The sequence below is a fragment of the Drosophila gunungcola genome, assembly GCF_025200985.1.
Source record: "Drosophila gunungcola strain Sukarami chromosome 2R unlocalized genomic scaffold, Dgunungcola_SK_2 000015F, whole genome shotgun sequence".
In the NCBI taxonomy this organism is placed as follows: domain Eukaryota; kingdom Metazoa; phylum Arthropoda; class Insecta; order Diptera; family Drosophilidae; genus Drosophila; species Drosophila gunungcola.
In genome coordinates this window covers 445922-464278 of record NW_026453172.1, presented here as the reverse complement: position 1 = coordinate 464278, position 18357 = coordinate 445922, and the positions used below count along the sequence as shown (strand labels likewise).

Below are 18357 nucleotides of genomic sequence, written 5' to 3'. Positions count from 1 at the left end.
GGTCACTCGGCCGTGCAGAGAGTCTGTCTGGCTGGGGCCCAAGTTAACAAATAACCCAGTCTTGAACTGTGGGAACATACAAGTGGCGACCGCAGCTCGTTATGTTAAGTAAGGAGAATATAAATAATAATAAAATTTAAAATCAACGCAGGGAGTCCGGCACTCCTAAAAATTCGGGAGGCACAACCAACGCAGCAAAAAACACGGCGCACCTATCAGCACCACACCCAAAATTACCTTTGACTCATCTACACTAGACAAGGCCAGCTCACCAAGCAGCTAGTTGACCAGGACCGCCCACCGCGGCCAGCAGTTGGCTTCCGCCAGTACAGGGTCGGCTAACCAGACATCCAAACATCGAGGCCAGAACAACCAACCGGGGAACATGTTCGAAGTCCTTAACGGCAGAGTTAAGGACAGGAAGATCATCGGAGTCGTCAACCGGAAAGATGAAAGCGGTCGAATTTTCCCAATGGGGTCTCATCCCTAAAAGTGCTGAATAACAATCCAGGCTTTCAACTAGTACCAAGACAACTTCAAACTCATTGCCCTTTACGAGGCTGCGATCGCGATGGTTGATAAAGTGTACTACGAAGCCAACCTGGATATTTCAATGATGATTTCGGCTGATTTTTTATGAATTCACGCACAGTTTCGATGGAATTTTCGGTGATCACGGATTTTGGTTGGCCCACATGCTCTTCGTCATTTATGTCCTCACGACCACTTTGAAAACGTTGAAACCACTCGTGCACTCTGCTACGGGATAGGCATTCATCGCCATAAACTTGTTTCACCAATTGCAACGTTTCGGTAAAAGTTTTATCAATTTTAAAACAAAATTTAATGTTGGCTCTTTGTTCGAAGCTCATTTTCGCCCCGATGACAAAAACATACTGACACTTAAAACGCAATAACCTTACTTCCAATAGATGAAATGTCATGAAATTATTTCTGGAAGTCGATAAACGATAGCATATTCTAACGCACCAGTTGACATACAGATGGCACCACTAGAGGGCGCAAGATTCTAAAAGTTCTGTTTACTTTGGAACTCACCTTGTAGGTCAAGTTCAAATCAAGTACATTGAGCATTCATTTTCCAAAAAGTGGAAAATTTATTCTAAGTTATTATTTTATACATTCTTATTTATAGCATTTTAAACATTTAAAATATAAAAGAAATTTAAATTTAATTAAGGCAGTTGTTTAGTCAGTTTTTAAAATTTCTCACATTGACGACTGGTAATTAAACTATAGGGCTTTAATTCAGAAGAAGTTCAGATTAGGTCACGGTATTTTTTTTTTATATAATAGGCATAGTCAAATTCAATTGCGATTGTGAACATTTTTATAGCATGTGTTTATTTAGCCGAATTTTCATTAATTTTTTGTGAAAAATTTGAATTCAGAAGTTTTGTATGTTATGACTTTTTCTCCGTAAGGTAGTGTTTTTTTTTTGGCAATAATTTGAAACTTGCAACAATACTAGAAATATTTTTGACTTGCGTAAAGTAATAAATTACTAAAAGTTCAAAAAAACCAAGAACATTTTTAAAATTTGCCATAATCTCACTTCTTTGGAGTCACTATTGTTAGTCACTATTCGCCTGTGTAACTTTTTTCCATAAATCCTAAAAACTATTTCCAGCGCAACGCGACTTCGAAAATTCTATTAAAGTTTTAAATTTTGTTTAGTTTTTAAATTCAAAAATTTATGTTTTTGATTTTTATACCCTTGCAGAAGGTATTATTATTTCAGTCAGAAGTTTCCTACCCTATAAAGTATATATATTTTTGATCAAGTCACTAGGAGAGTCGATCTAGCCATGTACGTCTGTTCGTCCGTCTCTCCGTCTGACCGTTTCTACGCAAACTAGTCTATAATTTTTTAAAGCTATCTGCATGAAACTTTCCCAAAAGTTGCCTTTCTGTTGCAGGTAGTATATAAGTCGGTACGAGCCGGATCGGATGACTTAACCTTCCATAGGAACAATCGGAAAAATAAATGAAACAAAATTATAACTTTGCTGTTATTTAATTTTTTTTGTTCTTTTATATATAGTTATGGCTAAATATTTCAGAATTACGTGTTAAATTTCATCAAAATCGGACAATAAAAATATAAAAAAAATTTTTAGAAACTTACCTTTTTTATATTGTAATCCCTTCTAGAATTTTTTGTTGACTAATTAATAATTTGACAGTTCAGAATTACGCTTTTTATTTTATTAAAAACGATATCATATAGCTGGCATAGGAACTATCAAATAATTGAGCTGCAAATCATCATAGCTTCAATGTTTTTAAACATATACGCAAGTCAAGTTTTCAAGAATATTTAATTTTTGCAATAGCTGCAACTCTATATGAACTTCGGCTTGCCGAAGTTTGCTTCCTTTCTTGTTTAAAGCTAATAAGCTCCCAAACTAAAACGAAATACTTTCGTAAATGTGACTATAATAAGGTCAATCACATGATTTTCGAACAAAACTGGAAACACTTATACAATTGCATGGATTTGGAAATTGCCACTGAATTATTCTATAGCGTTTAAGACACGTTTTTTATGGAATGCGTTTCTGACAGTCTTCCTCCAAGACATAATATACCTCCGTGGCTTACACAAGAGCTTCAAAAACTTAAACAACAAAAAACCAACACAATAAACACAAGGACGAGTAAGCCATCTGATTTTAGGAAACATGTGGGTGCTCGATCAGATTTTAATGTTCTTAACAGTCAATGCTATTCTATGTATTTGAACCAGATCAATTTTAAAACATTGCAAATGACAAGCAAAAAAACCCCGCGTTGCTTTCATCAGTACGATTAAACTCAATTGAGGCGTCTACTGACTCTGAATAGCTGATGTATTTGCCAAGTTCTTTCAAATTCTTGTCTAAATTTAGTTTGCCATAACAATTTAAACAGGACTAATTAAATTTTTTTCCGGTAAAACCAGAAAATTTTCTTCAAAGGGGTTTGGAAACCACAACACCAACACACTCTCCAGGGCCGGATGGGCTTCGTGGGTGCGTGCTTAAGTTTTGATATCCAACTGTTTGTAAGCCGATTCTTAAACTGATCCAATTGTCTAGCTTAGCATCAGTTTTTCCAGCTATCTGGATAGATTCTTTTATTATTCCACTCCATAAAAAGGAAGGTAAGTCGGATGTTCAAGATAATAGAGGTATTTCTAAATTGTCTGCAATACCTAAAGCATTTGAGCGATATGCTACATTTGTGCGTCTCACTTATATCACCTTATCAACTTGGTTTTGTTAAGCGAAGCTGGTAGTTTAGCGAACCTACTTAAATTGACGTCTGATATTATATATATATGTTAAGGCACTTGATTCTCTTAACCATTCGCTTCTTTTATTTAAATTAGAACAGCTCAGGTTTTCGAATAATCTATTAACTTGGATTTTAAGTTATTTGAATGGAAGAACTCAGAGGTTTATTTTCAAAAACGCTGTTTCCAATATAACTATATATCAACGTAACATCTGGAGTGCCTCATGGTAGTCAATTGGGCCCATTGCTATTTACTTTGTTCATCAATGATCTTCCTTCTGTCATAACACATTCTCGAGTATTAATGTATGCTGATGATGTTAAACTTTGTTTGTCCTATAATAATTTGCAATCGGGTTTCGGCATGCAGTCTGAAATTGATTGTTTTTTAGAGTTGGTGTTTGAGGCATTGTTCCCAACCAGAGAAGACTGGGAGCAAAGTCTACCGGGCTTAAAAGAGGCAGTCAACTTCTACTCCAAATTAAATAATCAAGTCGGAGGAGGAATATACTCCGACCAACTTAACATCAGGAAATTTTTCAGACTTCCGGATCACTGCAGTGTCTCTTAAGCGGAAGTATATGCTATAAATGAAGCTTTGTTGCTCCTAAACGATGGGTAAATGGGTAAACATCTACAGTGATAGTCAAGCGGCTTTCAGGTCGATTATCTCGACCGATACAAACTCTCAAACTATATCAAACTGCCGCAAATCTTTACATGAGATCGCTTTGCAGTTTAAAATATACCTAATATGGGTGTCGGGTCACCGAAACATTGCAGGCAATTGTATTGCAGATGAGTTGGCCAGACACGGCACTACCGTTCCTCTCCTTCCGGACAAGGAGAACATTGGCATGCCGGTGGCCACCTGCAAACTAAACATTAAAAACAAATATAAAGAACTTTCGAGCCTAGCATGGACCCACGTAAGACATTGTCGCATCTCTCGCCAGACATGGCCAATTATTAATGCGAAGAGAACTTCTGAACTTCTAAAGCTAAGCCGTACCGAGTGCGGAATGTTTATACGAGTGCTTACAGGCCATTGATTGGTCGGCACACATGCAAGCAGACTGGGCGCGCCCCAAACCTATTTCTGTAGAAGCTACAAGGACGAGGAGGAGGAGGAAACGGTGGAACACCTGTTCTGTTCCTGCCCGGCCCTATGCAGATCTAGACTGTACCACTTAGGGGATCCCGTCATGAGCACTCTATCTAAACTGGCGAGTATAAACCTAAAGCGAAAATAAAATTCATGAAAGCAACCGGATGGGAGCTATGCTAGGTCAGCTGCGGTAAGAGCACCAGACAATAATATAGGAAAGGGGACACAGATCCACGCGGTATCACAACGACCTTCTAGGTCTATTATTATTATTATTAGTATCGTTGTGTTTATTGTACCGTGACCTGTAAGATCTATTGTACCCCCATTCAGAGCCTACAGCTCAGAAATTAACCCAATTCCTCGAATAAAGTCGAGGAGTTTTAGTGGGTTGATTCTTCCTAGGAGCTCAGGTGTAAGAGTTCTGGTTCCTAAGATTTTACATCTTATACTTGCTAATGACGGACAGTCTGCGATTATGTGTTTAGAGGTTTCGTCCTCTATGTCGCAGAATCTGCAAGTTCTACTGCTGGTTATTCCCATCTTACCTAGGTGACTTTTCAGTCTACAGTGCCCGGTTAGTAATCCGGTAACGATCCTAAGTGAGTTTTTCCCCAGTTGAATAAGTTCCTTGAACCTCTTCTTGTTATAGTTATTTATTTGAGTTTTGGCTTGCCTTAGACCTGGGGTATTCGTCCAGTGTTCTTGCCTCATGGCGCCTTCCTCTTTCCTAAGGTATTCTTTTATAGTGTGCCTCCCTATGCCACAGTAGGGCTCTGGTCCTATCAGGGGCTGGTCGGCTCCTAGTTTTGCCATTTTATCGGCAAGTTCATTTCCGGATATATCCTTATGTCCCGGAATCCATCTGAGAGCTAGCCTGTTTCGGCTGCCCAATATATTTAGCTTACTCTTCACCTCTAGGACAAGCTTCGAGGTGATTTTGTTACTATGTAAAGCAGTAATTGCTGCTCGGCTGTCCGAAAGGATCGATATGTCCTTTTCCTTGTATCCACGCTGTATGTTGAGCTCTGCACAACGTCCAATGGCACATACCTCAGCCTGGAATATGCTGGTGTATTGGCCAAGGGATTCGTGGTATTTTATGCGAGGCCCTACCACTCCAAGGCCCGTGCCTTGTTGTGTTAGGGATCCATCTGTGTACCATGCAATGGCGTGTTTAGCCATCGGGTGCACTTCAGACAATGTGGTCCAATCTTTCTTATTGCCTAGGTGTGCTGTGAAGTTCTGCTCGAAGATTAGTTCGGCTGTCATTTCATCCCTAGGGTGGAGTATTAGGGGCACCTCTCCTAACAGATTAGTCGCATCCCTGTTATTTAGAATGCAACCACTACCTGGTTCCCCAGGATTTCCCAGCAATTTTCCGACAGGTATAGGGTGCTCTGTAACACTTTTCCAATGTCTTTTGGACATGGGAAGCGAAAGTCAGTTTACTATCTAACGTGATTCCTAGATATTTAACCTCTCGGCTAGTTTCTATAGGAGTTCCTAGCAGTGAGATTTGTCTCATTCTCTGTAGTTTGTACTTCCTTGTGAAGGGAACGATGACTGTCTTAGCAGGATTTAAGTTGAGTCCAACCTCCCTGCACCAGTCTAGCGTTGTCTTTAGTCCGAGTTGGACGATGTCTCAGAGTGTCGCTTCAAATTTGCCCCTGGCGATTATCACGATGTCATCGGCGTATCCCTGACATTGGATTCCTTTTCCAGCAAGTTTGCTGAGAAGCTCATCTACAAGCAGACTCCATAGCAAAGGGGACAGTACTGCTCCTTGCGGGCAGCCTCTGCTGGTCGCAATTGTCACGCTATCCGAACCCAGTGTACATGTTGCTTGCCTGGATTCAAGTAGGTTGCCAATCCATTTGCTCGTAGTAACATATATGTTCCTTCTGGACAGGGCAGCTCGAACCGCATCATGTGATGTGTTGTCGAAGGCTCCCTCTATGTCTAGAAAGGCACATATAGATATTTCTTTGCTGTCAATTGCCCCTTCTATGGTGCGACATAGTTGATAAAGTGCAGTGTCTGTTGAACGGCCTGCTCTGAATGCATGCTGTGTGTTTTGCAGCGGACAGTCTCTGAGAGCTGTTCTTCTGATACTGTAGTCTACCAGTTTTTCCAACGTTTTAAGACAAAACGAAGTTAAGCTGATAGGTCTGAAAGACTTTGGGCTCGTGATATCTTTCTTCCCGATATTGGGGATGAAGACCACCCTAGCGCTGCACCATGTATTTGGGATGTATCCAAGGGCTAGGCTGGTCACCATTAGTCTTCTTAGGCGGGTTAGGAGAAGTTCCTGCCCCTGCTATGAGAAAGATGGAGAGATCATGTCTAATCCCGGTGATTTAAATGGTTGGAAGGTTCCAACAGCCCATTTGAGTTTCTCGGGAGTAACTATAGACTTGGCTGCTGCCCAGTCACTAGCTACTGTCCTAGGGGTTCTATGTTGATCACGCATTATGTTTCCCTTAGTGGGAGTCCGGGAAATGCGTTTCAAATAGCAATTCTAATTTCTCCCGATCCGTGGAGGTGAAGGTGTTATTCCCTTTCCTCAGGGCTAAATTACTGTCCGTTGCACTTTTAGCCATTGCCTTGTGCAGTCTCGCGCCCTCGTTGACGTTACTTATTGTCTCACAGAAATTCCTATAGTTTTTCCGTTTGGCTTTTCTGATCTCTTTGTTGTAGAGCGTCAGGCTTTGCCTGTATAGTTCCCAGTTCCTATCAGTTTTTGGTTTGTTGAAGAGCTTCCGAGTGGTTACTCGTAGTCGTTCAAGACTAGTATTCCACCATGGTGCGTCTGTTTCTCGCTTCTGTCTGCGTAGAGGACTGTCTTCAAAGGCATTCACTATTTCGTGACCTAGGTTGTCTACCGCTCTATCTAATTCCAAGGGATGTCTAGAGTTGACCTGAATTTGTCCCAGTTTGTTTTCCTGGGGTTTTTTTTAGGGTTACATCTTTTTGTATTGAAGGCTACCTCAAACAAAATTTGCCTGGGGTCGGACATGGATTCTTCTGGTGACACATGCCAGTTCCTAATGTGGGGTTTAAATGAATTGGTTGCCAGAGTTATGTCTAGCACCTCTTCCCGTACCCTAGTAACATTACAGATCTCTAGGTTATTGTTTAAAATGAATTCCAGTAACTGCTCATCGTTGGCATCGCATCCTATGATGAAGGGAATCTTGTTCGTCCGGCAGTGGTCCACGAGCCCGGGTATTTCTGCCGGTGGACAGGCCTCCTCCCTGGCAAAGTAGGCGGAGGCAACTGCTAGCTTTGGTGCAGCTCCTGTGCCGTTGATGGCTACGGCGACGCAGTCTCTGCTCATGAACTCTGAAAAGATACTATAATTGATATCTTTCCTTATAACGATGCATACTCTGGGAGGTAATCCTCCTGGATCGCATATTACCTTAGTGCCTTTTATGCCATGGTGCCCCCATGGCTCCTGTACAAGGGCTAGCCCGAGGTCTAAGTGTGTCAATAATTTGACAGCTGCTCTAACCTAACCTAACCTAACCTAGAGGTTATGTCAACGATTAAGGAGTTCCTTTTGAGCCAAAATTATAATTCAACTGTCACATAAAGTCTTCTGTTAATAAGGCTATAAGTGCTCTTGGGTTTATTAAGTGAAGGTCGAAAGAATTCGATGATCCTCAACAACTAAATTATTATTTACTTCAATTGTCCGTCTTAATTAAAAGATTGCGCTCCCGTTTGGAGTCCCCAATATCAGATACACATTTGTCGTTTTGAGTCGGTACTTCTTACGGTACTTTCTTCTTTTCACCCTTCATGGTTTAAACTGGGATCAAAACGCAAGGTTGCCTTCTTACTCTGGTAGATTACTATTGCTTAATTTACTTTCTCTTGTAAATCATAAAATCATGCGTGAAACTATTTTATTGATATTGAGTTCATAGAATTGGTAGCCGCTTAACTTTTAACGTGACTTATAAACCAACCCGTAACTACCATACTCTTAACTTGCCAAGATGTACCTAAATTTTTAGCCTTCATGAACCCTCTCGAGTTCTTTATAATAATTATAATAATCTATATAACAAAATTTCAACAGTATATACAAAAATTTAATATTATTAACTGTTATTGTATGTTTAGAAAATGTAAAAACAAATTTTTAAAAATAGGTTTGTTGGGTTTGGTGATAGGCATTCACTTACTTTGTAAATGGCATTCGGACGAAATTCAATTTAAAGTTTTTTTACTTGAAAATCCAAAGTAAAAATGCGCTGGTGGAGACGCTTCAACCGCTGCAACTTCGTCAGTTTTTACATTGACAAAACAATCTCAAAAAGTTTAGGAATACAATAAGAAAGGAAGCAAACTTTAGCAAGTCAAAAAATATATATTCCTAATGTTTTAAAACATTCAAGCTATGACGATTTCCATCTGAACTATTCGATCGTTGCTATGCTAAGCCCTAAATTATTAAACTATTACAGCGTTCCAAGGAGATAAACAAAATATTAAAAAAACAAGAAAGAAAAAAAACTTCGGCAAGCCGAAGTTCATATACCCTTGCAGCTATTGCAAGAATTAAATACTTTTGAAAACATTAAAATTATGATTTACTCGCGTAGATGTTGAAAAATATTGACGCTATGATGATTTGCAGCTCAATTATTAGATAGTTATTTTATATATTTTTATTATTTCTATGGGAGCTATTTGATATAGTCGTCCGATTTTGATGAAATTTAAAACATAACTCTAAAATATTTAACCATTACTATGTGTCGAAGAACTAAAAAAATATTGAAAAATACCAAAGTTATAATTTTTCTATTTATTTATCCAATTGTTCCTATGGGAGCGATATGCTATAGTCGTCCGATTTTGATGAAATTTAAACCGTAATTCAGAAATATTTAACCATTATTATACGTCGAAGAACTAAAAAAAATTAAAAATCATCCGATCCGGCTCGTTCCGACTTATATACTACCTGCAATAGAAATATAACTTTTGGAAAAGTTTTATTAGCTTTAAAACTGAGAGACAAGTTTACGTAGAATCGGACGGACAGACGGACATGGCTAGATCGACTCGCCTAGTGATGCTGATCAAGAATATATATACTTTGTAGGGTCGGAAATATCTCCTACACTGCGTTGCAAACTTCTGACTGAAATTTTAATACCCTATGCAAGGGTATAAAAAAAAGTAATACTTTGTTTTAACATTTTTTTACTGTCTCGATTATTTCCATGAAGCCTTGTGATAAAGTCGTCAAATTCTTAATTACGATTGTTCCTATTAGAGCTTTATTATTTAGTCGTCCGATCCGACTCGTTACAAATTATATACTTCCTGCAATAGGAAGACAACTTTTGGGAAAATTTAATGCAGATAGCTTAGACTAGTTTGCGTAGAAACGGATCACCTCGCCTAGGGATCAGATTCAGATGCTGATTTTTTAGGCTCGGATATGTCTCCTTCTCTACGTTTAAACTTTACCTAAAATTGTAATATTCTCTTCAAGACTATAAAAAGGAAGTTTAAAAACATTTACCCCCACACCTCGCCACGAGAAGAATGTAATTGGTTGAAATATTTGATTTATTTTTAGATATTGACAACAATGGATTCTTGGATCAAAATGACTTTCTATGCATGGCAGTAAGAGCCTGTGTCGTTGAAGGAAAAGGTGACTGCAGCACTGCTCGCTTGGATGACTATAAAAAACTTATGAAGAATTTATGGGAGGAAATTTCTGCAATTGCTGATGACGATAAGGTAAACTTAAACGGCAAAATGACTTGATTTCACAATTGATACACAGGAATTTAAAATCGAACTTATTGAAATTTCACGAACCAAATGTACTTTTCCATAATTGCTCAATTGCTTTCCTAGCTGATGGAACATTAGCTGGGATGGTAGTTTTGCTCGTGAAATTTTTTGGCTGTGCACCTGTGTTATTAAACAGCAAGACTGCGTTTCTTAAGGAATTATACAATATTATTATTACAATTATTAGTATTATTATTATTATTATTATTATTATTATTATTATTATTATTATTATTATTATTATTATTATTATTATTATTATTATTATTATTATTATTATTATTATTATTATTATTATTATTATTATTATTATTATTATTATTATTATTATTATTATTATTATTATTATTATTATTATTATTATTATTATTATTATTATTATTATTATTATTATTATTATTATTATTATTATTATTATTATTATTATTATTATTATTATTATTATTATATTATTATTATTATTATTATTATTATTATTCTTCTTAAATCCTTTTCGTATATAGCTCCGAGATTAAATTAATTAACATAAAGATACGTACTGTATTTACACGTAGTTATGGTTTTATAGTTTCAGTCAAAGGATTTCATCGCTTGTGTCGTATCCAACACTATAATTTACATTCTTAAACTAGGAAGGTCGATCTAGCCATGTCCGTTCGTCTTTTTTTTTCCTGTCCGCCTGCCCGTCTGTTTTCTAGATACAATTTTCCAAAAAGTTTTCTTTCTATTGAGCATACAGGAACAATCGAAAAAAATGTATTCACAAGGTGATAGCCCTTTTGTTTTTATAATTTACTTCAAGATATAATATTAATGTTTTTCTTGACTTAAAGAAATTTTACCAAGAAAGAAAGCAAACTTCGGCAAGCCGAAGTTCATATACCCTTGCAGCTATTGCAAGAATGAAATACTTTTGAAAACATTAAAATTATGATTTACTTGCGTATATGTTGAAAAACATTGAAGCTATGATGATTTGCTGCTCAATTATTAGATAGTTATTTTATATAGTTTTATTATTTCTATGGGAGCTATGTGATATAGTCGTTCGATTTTTATGAAATTTAAAAGATAATTCTAAAATATTTAACCAATACTATATGTCGAACAACAACAACAAAAAATTAAAAAAACAGGAGAGTTATAATTTTTTGTATTTTTTTTCCGATTGTTCCTATGGGAGCTATATGATATAGTTGTCCGATTTTGATGAAATTTAAACCGTAATTCTGAAATAGTTACCCAATAGTTACCCATAGTCTCAAAGAACTAAAAAAATAACTTAAAAAACACCAAAGCTATAATTTTTTTTTATTTATTTTTCCGATTGTTCCTATGGGAGCTATATGCTATAGTCGTCCGATCCGGCTCGATCCGACTTATATACTAACTGCAAGAGAAAAACAACTTTTGGGAAAGTTTCATGCAGATAGCTTTAAAACTGAGAGACTAGTTTGCGTAGAAACGGACAGACAGACGGACGGACAGACGGATAGACTGACATGGCTAGATCGACTCTCCTAGTTATGCTGATCTAGATTATATATACTTTATAGGGTCGGAGATGTCTCCTTCACTGCGTTGCAAACTTCTGACTGAAATTATAATACCCTCTGCAAGGGTATAAACATGACTTAGACTAGCCTCGGTATTTCAGTTCGTTATGTCGTTATGTTACTCGTCGAGTAAAAGGGTTGTAATCGTTGAAAAGCATTTATCCGGTAAGAGGTAGCGTTTCCGACCCTATACAGTATTTATATTCTTGATAAGGATCAATAGCCTAAACGATCTTGCCCGTCTGTCTGTCCTTCTGTCCGACTGTCCATCTGTCAGTGTGTGTGACCGTCGAGATCTCGGAAACTACAAGAGCTAGAGTTTGGTATTCAGTTCAGTTCAGTTTCACTTAGACTCTTTATCCTTACTGAAAGGTAAACAATCAGTCCACCTAGACTCATTACTTCTGAACGGAATACTCATCGCCCTTTCCTGGCGATTTTCATACGTATGTGCGCAAAAGTCCGACCGTTATGTTGCCTGTTTGGTACAAACCGTAGTCCTGCTGTAACCACTTGTCGTTTATATCTTTATCTTGCATTCAGGGGATGAAAGAGTCTTCCAAAATGCCGCAATAGCGCTCACCATTGAGAGTACCGGCGGCTTCTAAAAAAAACCGGCCAATCATGCCGTCTGACCACATAACGTTACTCATTGGTGCATTGGCTTCTCCAAGACGACGAGCGGGTTTTCGGAGGACCAAAAGCGGCAAACCCGCTCATTGAAATAACCACCGTGGTGAAAACAAGCTTCTAAGAAATCAGCAATGACTAAATTTTAAACTTCTAACAAATAAATTGATGATGTCATAGCCGGCACCCAAATCTCAGTATCGAATTTGAGGATTGAAGAAAGCGTATTTTCTAAAACCATCAATATGAACCATCATATAAATTTTAATATCTATTTTACCGCTTAATTTTCCTGTGCTATACACAAGTACTGTATGCCTGGCAAACTGAATTGAATATTGAGAAACCTTTCTCAGCTTTTAAGCCTTTGTCAAATCATCAGTATCATTGAGCTTTTATATCAATATCAACCATATCGAAATCAAGTCGTTTTTCATTTCTTTTCAAAAATTACCATGAACCATACATTTTCGTATATACCTAATATAATATATTATTTATATCTTACATATATCAAAAGTAAGACAGTCTAAGTATGCATATCACCGTTGCAGCCAAGTGGTAATTTAAAGTTAAGTTTAAATAATCTTCTTCAGAATATCTTTTAACTCAGCATTTCACGAATAGCTTTTCTTCACTGCTGTAAGAGCATAAACAGATAAATTGTCTTAATCACCTACTTCTAGCAATGAGTTGAACTGGACTTGTCTTTTAAGGAGTCTATGGAGTTTTCGGAATTCCAGCCACATTCAGAATACACAGAACAATTTTTATTCTCCCCAGAACCAACTCAATAGTAGGTAGGCCCATCATAATAATTACAATAACGTAAAAACGCCAAGTGAATTAATGAAAGTTCCCTGAAAAACGGAAGACGGGTTTTTTAAACCAAACGGCATATTTACATTTTTCTGAAGAGCCAAGTTGCTTTGCTTTTAGTGATATCCACTAGCCATGTCTAAACAAGTTAAATAGTTGGCACCATTTAGTTTGGCATTCTGAAGAACAGTGAACGGCAAAGGTTATTTGTCAGAAGCCGTGTTATCGACACAAAGTCGGTCCCTTTTCTTTTACCAGAAAAATGTGGAGATAGGCTGGTTCCAAAAATGTAGCATTTAGTTATTATCCTGACCGAAATGATTACTTTTTTACAGGACTGGGTCAACTAATGGTATTAAATTTCACATGTAGTACAAAGCGTTTCATCAATGAACTAAATTATATTTGAGTAATTCAATCAACTTTTCTTAATCATTATTGATCAAGTTTGTATTATCGTAAAATAAACTAACTGTATAGGGATTAAAAGATTTTAAATTTATTAATCGATGCTAAAACACTGGAGGGGGAGTAGATGCGTCGACATGGGCTCAGCCGAATTTGGCAACGCAAAGCAGTTAGTTGTTTACATACGAAACCCTGAAAAAATTTAATTAGAATAAAATATCTATCACTACCTCTCTTCTAGTAGTTAAGCAATAAGCTATCAGCTCAAAAATGTATACTATTAACAAATAGATATTGCTAGCATACGGGACAGCTGCACATAGTTCTAGCTTGGGCAAGAAAATTACGGTAATAAGAGCTTCATTAGATTTCTTAATAAATATGCTGGTATGGATTGTATTTTCAACTTTGATGCAGTTGTAATTAATAGGCTCGCTTGGATGCATCGGCAGATCTGCGAACTTCACAAGCGAAGCATGAAATAGTGGACAAGACTTATCGCTGTGATTGCGTCAAATGTCGAAATGATGTACTAGCCTGGCTTTTCTAGGTTGCCACGACAGTTTTAGTTTCAACTTCTTCGTCGGATTTGATAGGTTCATCCTCTGGTTATAGCCCACCAAGGGTCTTGAAGTTGCTATTTAACTTAAAAAAACATAATTTCCCTCTTCTTAATATTACTAGAACATAACACTTCTTCTCTTGTTGCTCGACAATTGTGTCAGCACCTGTTATGAGATCGTCGATGTATAATTCATTGCACAGGATTGAAGCCCCCATTGGAAACTACAATTTTGACTTGCCTGTCAGATATGGTAGACTTTACATGGCCCGAAACATAGCTAATTAGTTCCTGTTAAATTGTTGACCCGCAAAGTAACAGATCGTTTACCGATTTTTCCGATGTCAAGTTGTGTGACTTATCAAAGACCGCGTGGAGCTTAGTAGAGAAACTTTGTGGCCTAAGCACGCAATGAACCAAAATGAAATAATGACGAAAGTTGAATCTAGTATTTTAAGTTTTGACATAGGATTCTTGTTTTTTGACTTTGAGGCTTAATCGTCGCTCAAGAAAAAAAAAAAACGTTAAAGAGCCTTAATTTTTGAATTTCCTAAGCCTAATTAAATTCATTAAAAATTCATTAAAAGTTGGCCGAGGGTCAAGTCGGCAAATAAAGATTCTTTTATATACCCCAGTTTTATGTGCGTTCTTGCTGGCCAATTGGCAGGTCACGTTTATATAAATTTGGTGGAACGAACACAAACGTCTTCTAAGCTTACCCCACGATATTCGTAGCGAACAAAATCAGTTTGTTACATCTGCTTTTTTTTCGATTTGCACTCTATGTCGGATTTTCCTGTGAATTGTTGCTCAATGCCCATCCCGCTGATGAACTTCTTGAATGCTTAACTGGCAAACTGTACTCCATTGTCCGTTATTACCATCCTTGTGGCTTCGAACCTGATTCTTTCTCGGAAAGCTTTTTTTTCTGCCGTTGCTGTGCGCAGTAGCACCAATTCTATCCAGTTTGAAAACCTATCAATTATCACTAGCAGCATCTGGTTTCCATGCGGAAATGGAAATGTTATTGGGTTATCTGCGTCAGCATTTTCCCAAGCGCCTGCATCTGGTTAGGCTTGTTTTTTAGACATAACTCGAATTTCCGCACGGGCGTTTCTAAGCAAAACTAGCCTGTTAAAGCGGTCCGCCAGCCCCGCAATTGTTTTTCGACTTACCACATGTCCAGCAGCTAGGATGTCGTGATTCTCATGTTGGACGGTTTCCCTTAGTTCAAGTGGGACACAGAGATTCTATACAGCCACATTTTCGCTTCCCGCCCTAGGCGGCATATGCCTTTATAAAGCGCCTTCCTCCATGAGTAAGACCGGAAAGTTCCGTGGCTGTGTCTTAATTTTCTCACGCATATTCCTGACCCAGCTGCATGCTCCGTGTGTATACTCCGGAGTTCCAATTGCTCGCCTCAGGGTTTCTGGCAGAGGCTGTCTCGACAGTGCATCAGCCACCACGTTCAGCTGACTCTTCCTGTACGCTATCTCAAAATCGTACGGCTTATTCTTTTTAATGGTCCGTTAACACTTTGAAATGGTATCTTTCTAGGTATAGTCTCAGCTTCCTGATCGCCTATACGATTGCCAAACATTCTTTTTCGGTGGTGGAGTAGTTCTTGTCTGCGCCATTCAAGGTCCGACTTGCATATAATATGATCTTTTTGCCGTTTCTCTATTACTTTCGTCAGGTTTGTCCCTATACCATAATCGCTGGCGTCTGTTAGTTACACGAATGGTTTCTCGAAATCCGAGCATGCCAATACTGTGTCGGCCACTAGTCTTGCATTTACTTCTTCAAAGGCCTGCTGGTGCTCTGGAGTCCATGCCCATGCTTGACACTTCTCTGGATTTATTCTCAGGTTAGCCTGTTTTAGGCGTTGATCTGCCTAAAATCCACACTCAGTCTCCATTGGCCTGTGTGCGTCCTCACCATGACGATCGGGGATCTGTTCGGGCTTCTCAGGTGCTCTATGAATCCTATTTGTAGCAACTCGTCGACTTTTGCATTGATTTCCCCTTGCACTTTCGGGCTCTTTGGGTAGTACCTTTGCTTGATTGGTTTGTCGTCCTTTATGGTGATTCGGTGCTCTGCTATTTTGGATGTTCACTGCATTGTTCGAAATTTCGCGAGCTCGGTATCCAAGAAATTTTCAATGCCGATTTTGCTTAGATATGTGTTGGACCACCGCCACTGACAACTTTTCTTTAGCCATCCATTGAGCCTTTGCCTGTCGGGGACTACTACCATATGTCCGGCACACATTATTTCCGCGCCGACTCCTGTGAGGAAATTCCATCCTAGCACCAGCGAGTCTACCACTCCTGGTAGGATCAGCAGGCTCATGGGAAATCGCTTGTTACCGAGTTCGATCTCTACTTTGTGTTTATTCCGCTGCATATGCCATCTAACTTCTTCCTTCGCAAGCCAGTATATCCGCCAACTTGATACCGCTGCGGACAACAATTGCTCTTCTTGGATAAATTCGCAAATTAGTTTGGACAGACTGGATATGTGGCTGGGATCGCTAGCCATTTCCCGCTCACTGGCAGCACTCTACGCTCCGCACACACACCTTGCCGCACATCCTGCTGAATAGTAGCCGCTAGTTCCGGCACACTCGTGCTCGGTGTCTGTGCCCGCTACATAGTCAACAGGCTTCTGGAACGTTCATGAAGTGGGTTTGTGATTTGGTAGCCCCGAATTGTGTGGAATGAGTCCTCTGGGCGGTGGTCGGAGGCCTCCATAAGGATTTAATTTGCTGCCTCTGCATTATCGCCTTCTTCGCCAGCCCGTATGAGCACTCTACTTCCCATGATGAAGCTCTGGGTGGGTCTGGCGTTGATCACTTTGCTGGTTCGTTAGAATTCAAATTTGTTGCCACGCCTCATTTCCAACTTATTAGCCCACTATCGATATTTCTTAAGCAATGAGTCACGAGATCGCGTTGCGATCACAAGAAAGCAGTATATGTGTGATTGGCGGCACGAAAACACAAATTTTTTATGTTTTGTATCCTTTATGAAAATTGCTTATTGTTCTTCGCCAAATTTAACTTTACCTGGAAAGCAAAGAAGTTTTTATTATATTTAGTGTTGTCGTTGTCTATTTGCCACATGGTGTGGCAACATCTTTATTAAATTTGTAATAGCTGGTCGTCAAAGTGCGCAGAAATTTCTGGATACATATTTTGCAAAGTTGTGAGATTCATAATTGTATACATATAAATCTGCACAGTAGGAAAACGTTTGGATTCGAATTGAGCGAAATGGCTGTAACATCTACTTTGACGCCAAAGAGTCAACCAGAATCAGAAGCAGAAATGGATTCCGACAAGGATAAAACAATCATGGATTTAAAAGAGAAGGTCCCCGTATATGATATCTTTCGGAATATGATGGACATGATGAAAAGCATAAAAGATGCTCAATCAGAATTAATTGCTCGAGTTAATAGCCTGGGTGAACATGTGTAAAAGTGAAATCAGATCTGCTGTAGAAATGTTGGAAGAAACTACAAAGCGTACATTGGCACTCCCACATCCTGGCTCGCATGCAGGTGCAGCTAATCCTGGCGCTACTGGAAGCGCATACAATCTTGGCGCTATTGGAGGCGCAGCTGATCTTGGCGCTCATGGAGTCGCAGGCAATCCTGGCTCGCATGGCGGCGCATACGTTCTTGGCGCTCATGGAGTCGCAGGTAATCCTGGCTTGCATGGAGACGCAGCTAATCTTGGCGCTACTGGAGGCGCATGTGTTCCTGGCTCGCATGGAGGCGCAGCTAATCTTGGCGCTACTGGAGGCGCATACGTGCTTGGCGCTATTGGAGGCGCAGCTGACCTTGGCGCTCATGGAGTCGCAGGTAATCCTGGCTCGTATGGAGGCGCAGCTAATCTTGGCGCTACTGGAGGCGCATATGTTCCTGGCTCGCATGGAGGCGCAGCTAATCTTGGCGCTACTGGAGGCGCAGCTGACCTTGGCGCTCATGAAGTCGCAGGTAATCCTGGCTCGCATGGAGGTGCAGCTAATCTTGGCGCTACTGGAGGCGCACACGTTCTTGGCGCTATTGGAGGCGCATCTAATCACATGGAGAAGCATTCAGTCGCGGACCTACTGGAGGATGTCATGACTTCAACATTG

The 18357-nt window shown here is 39.0% G+C and overlaps 1 protein-coding gene across 1 annotated transcript in view; it reads left to right on the top strand.

Moving 5' to 3' along the window:
• LOC128256357 (sarcoplasmic calcium-binding protein, alpha chain) overlaps positions 1-18357 on the top strand; it is a 236863-nt gene that overhangs the window by 78538 nt on the left and 139968 nt on the right. Inside the window, exon 3 of the mRNA XM_052986656.1 lies at positions 10014-10180. Within this exon, the coding sequence (XP_052842616.1) occupies positions 10014-10180 (167 nt within the window). The remainder of the gene's footprint in view (positions 1-10013; positions 10181-18357) is intronic.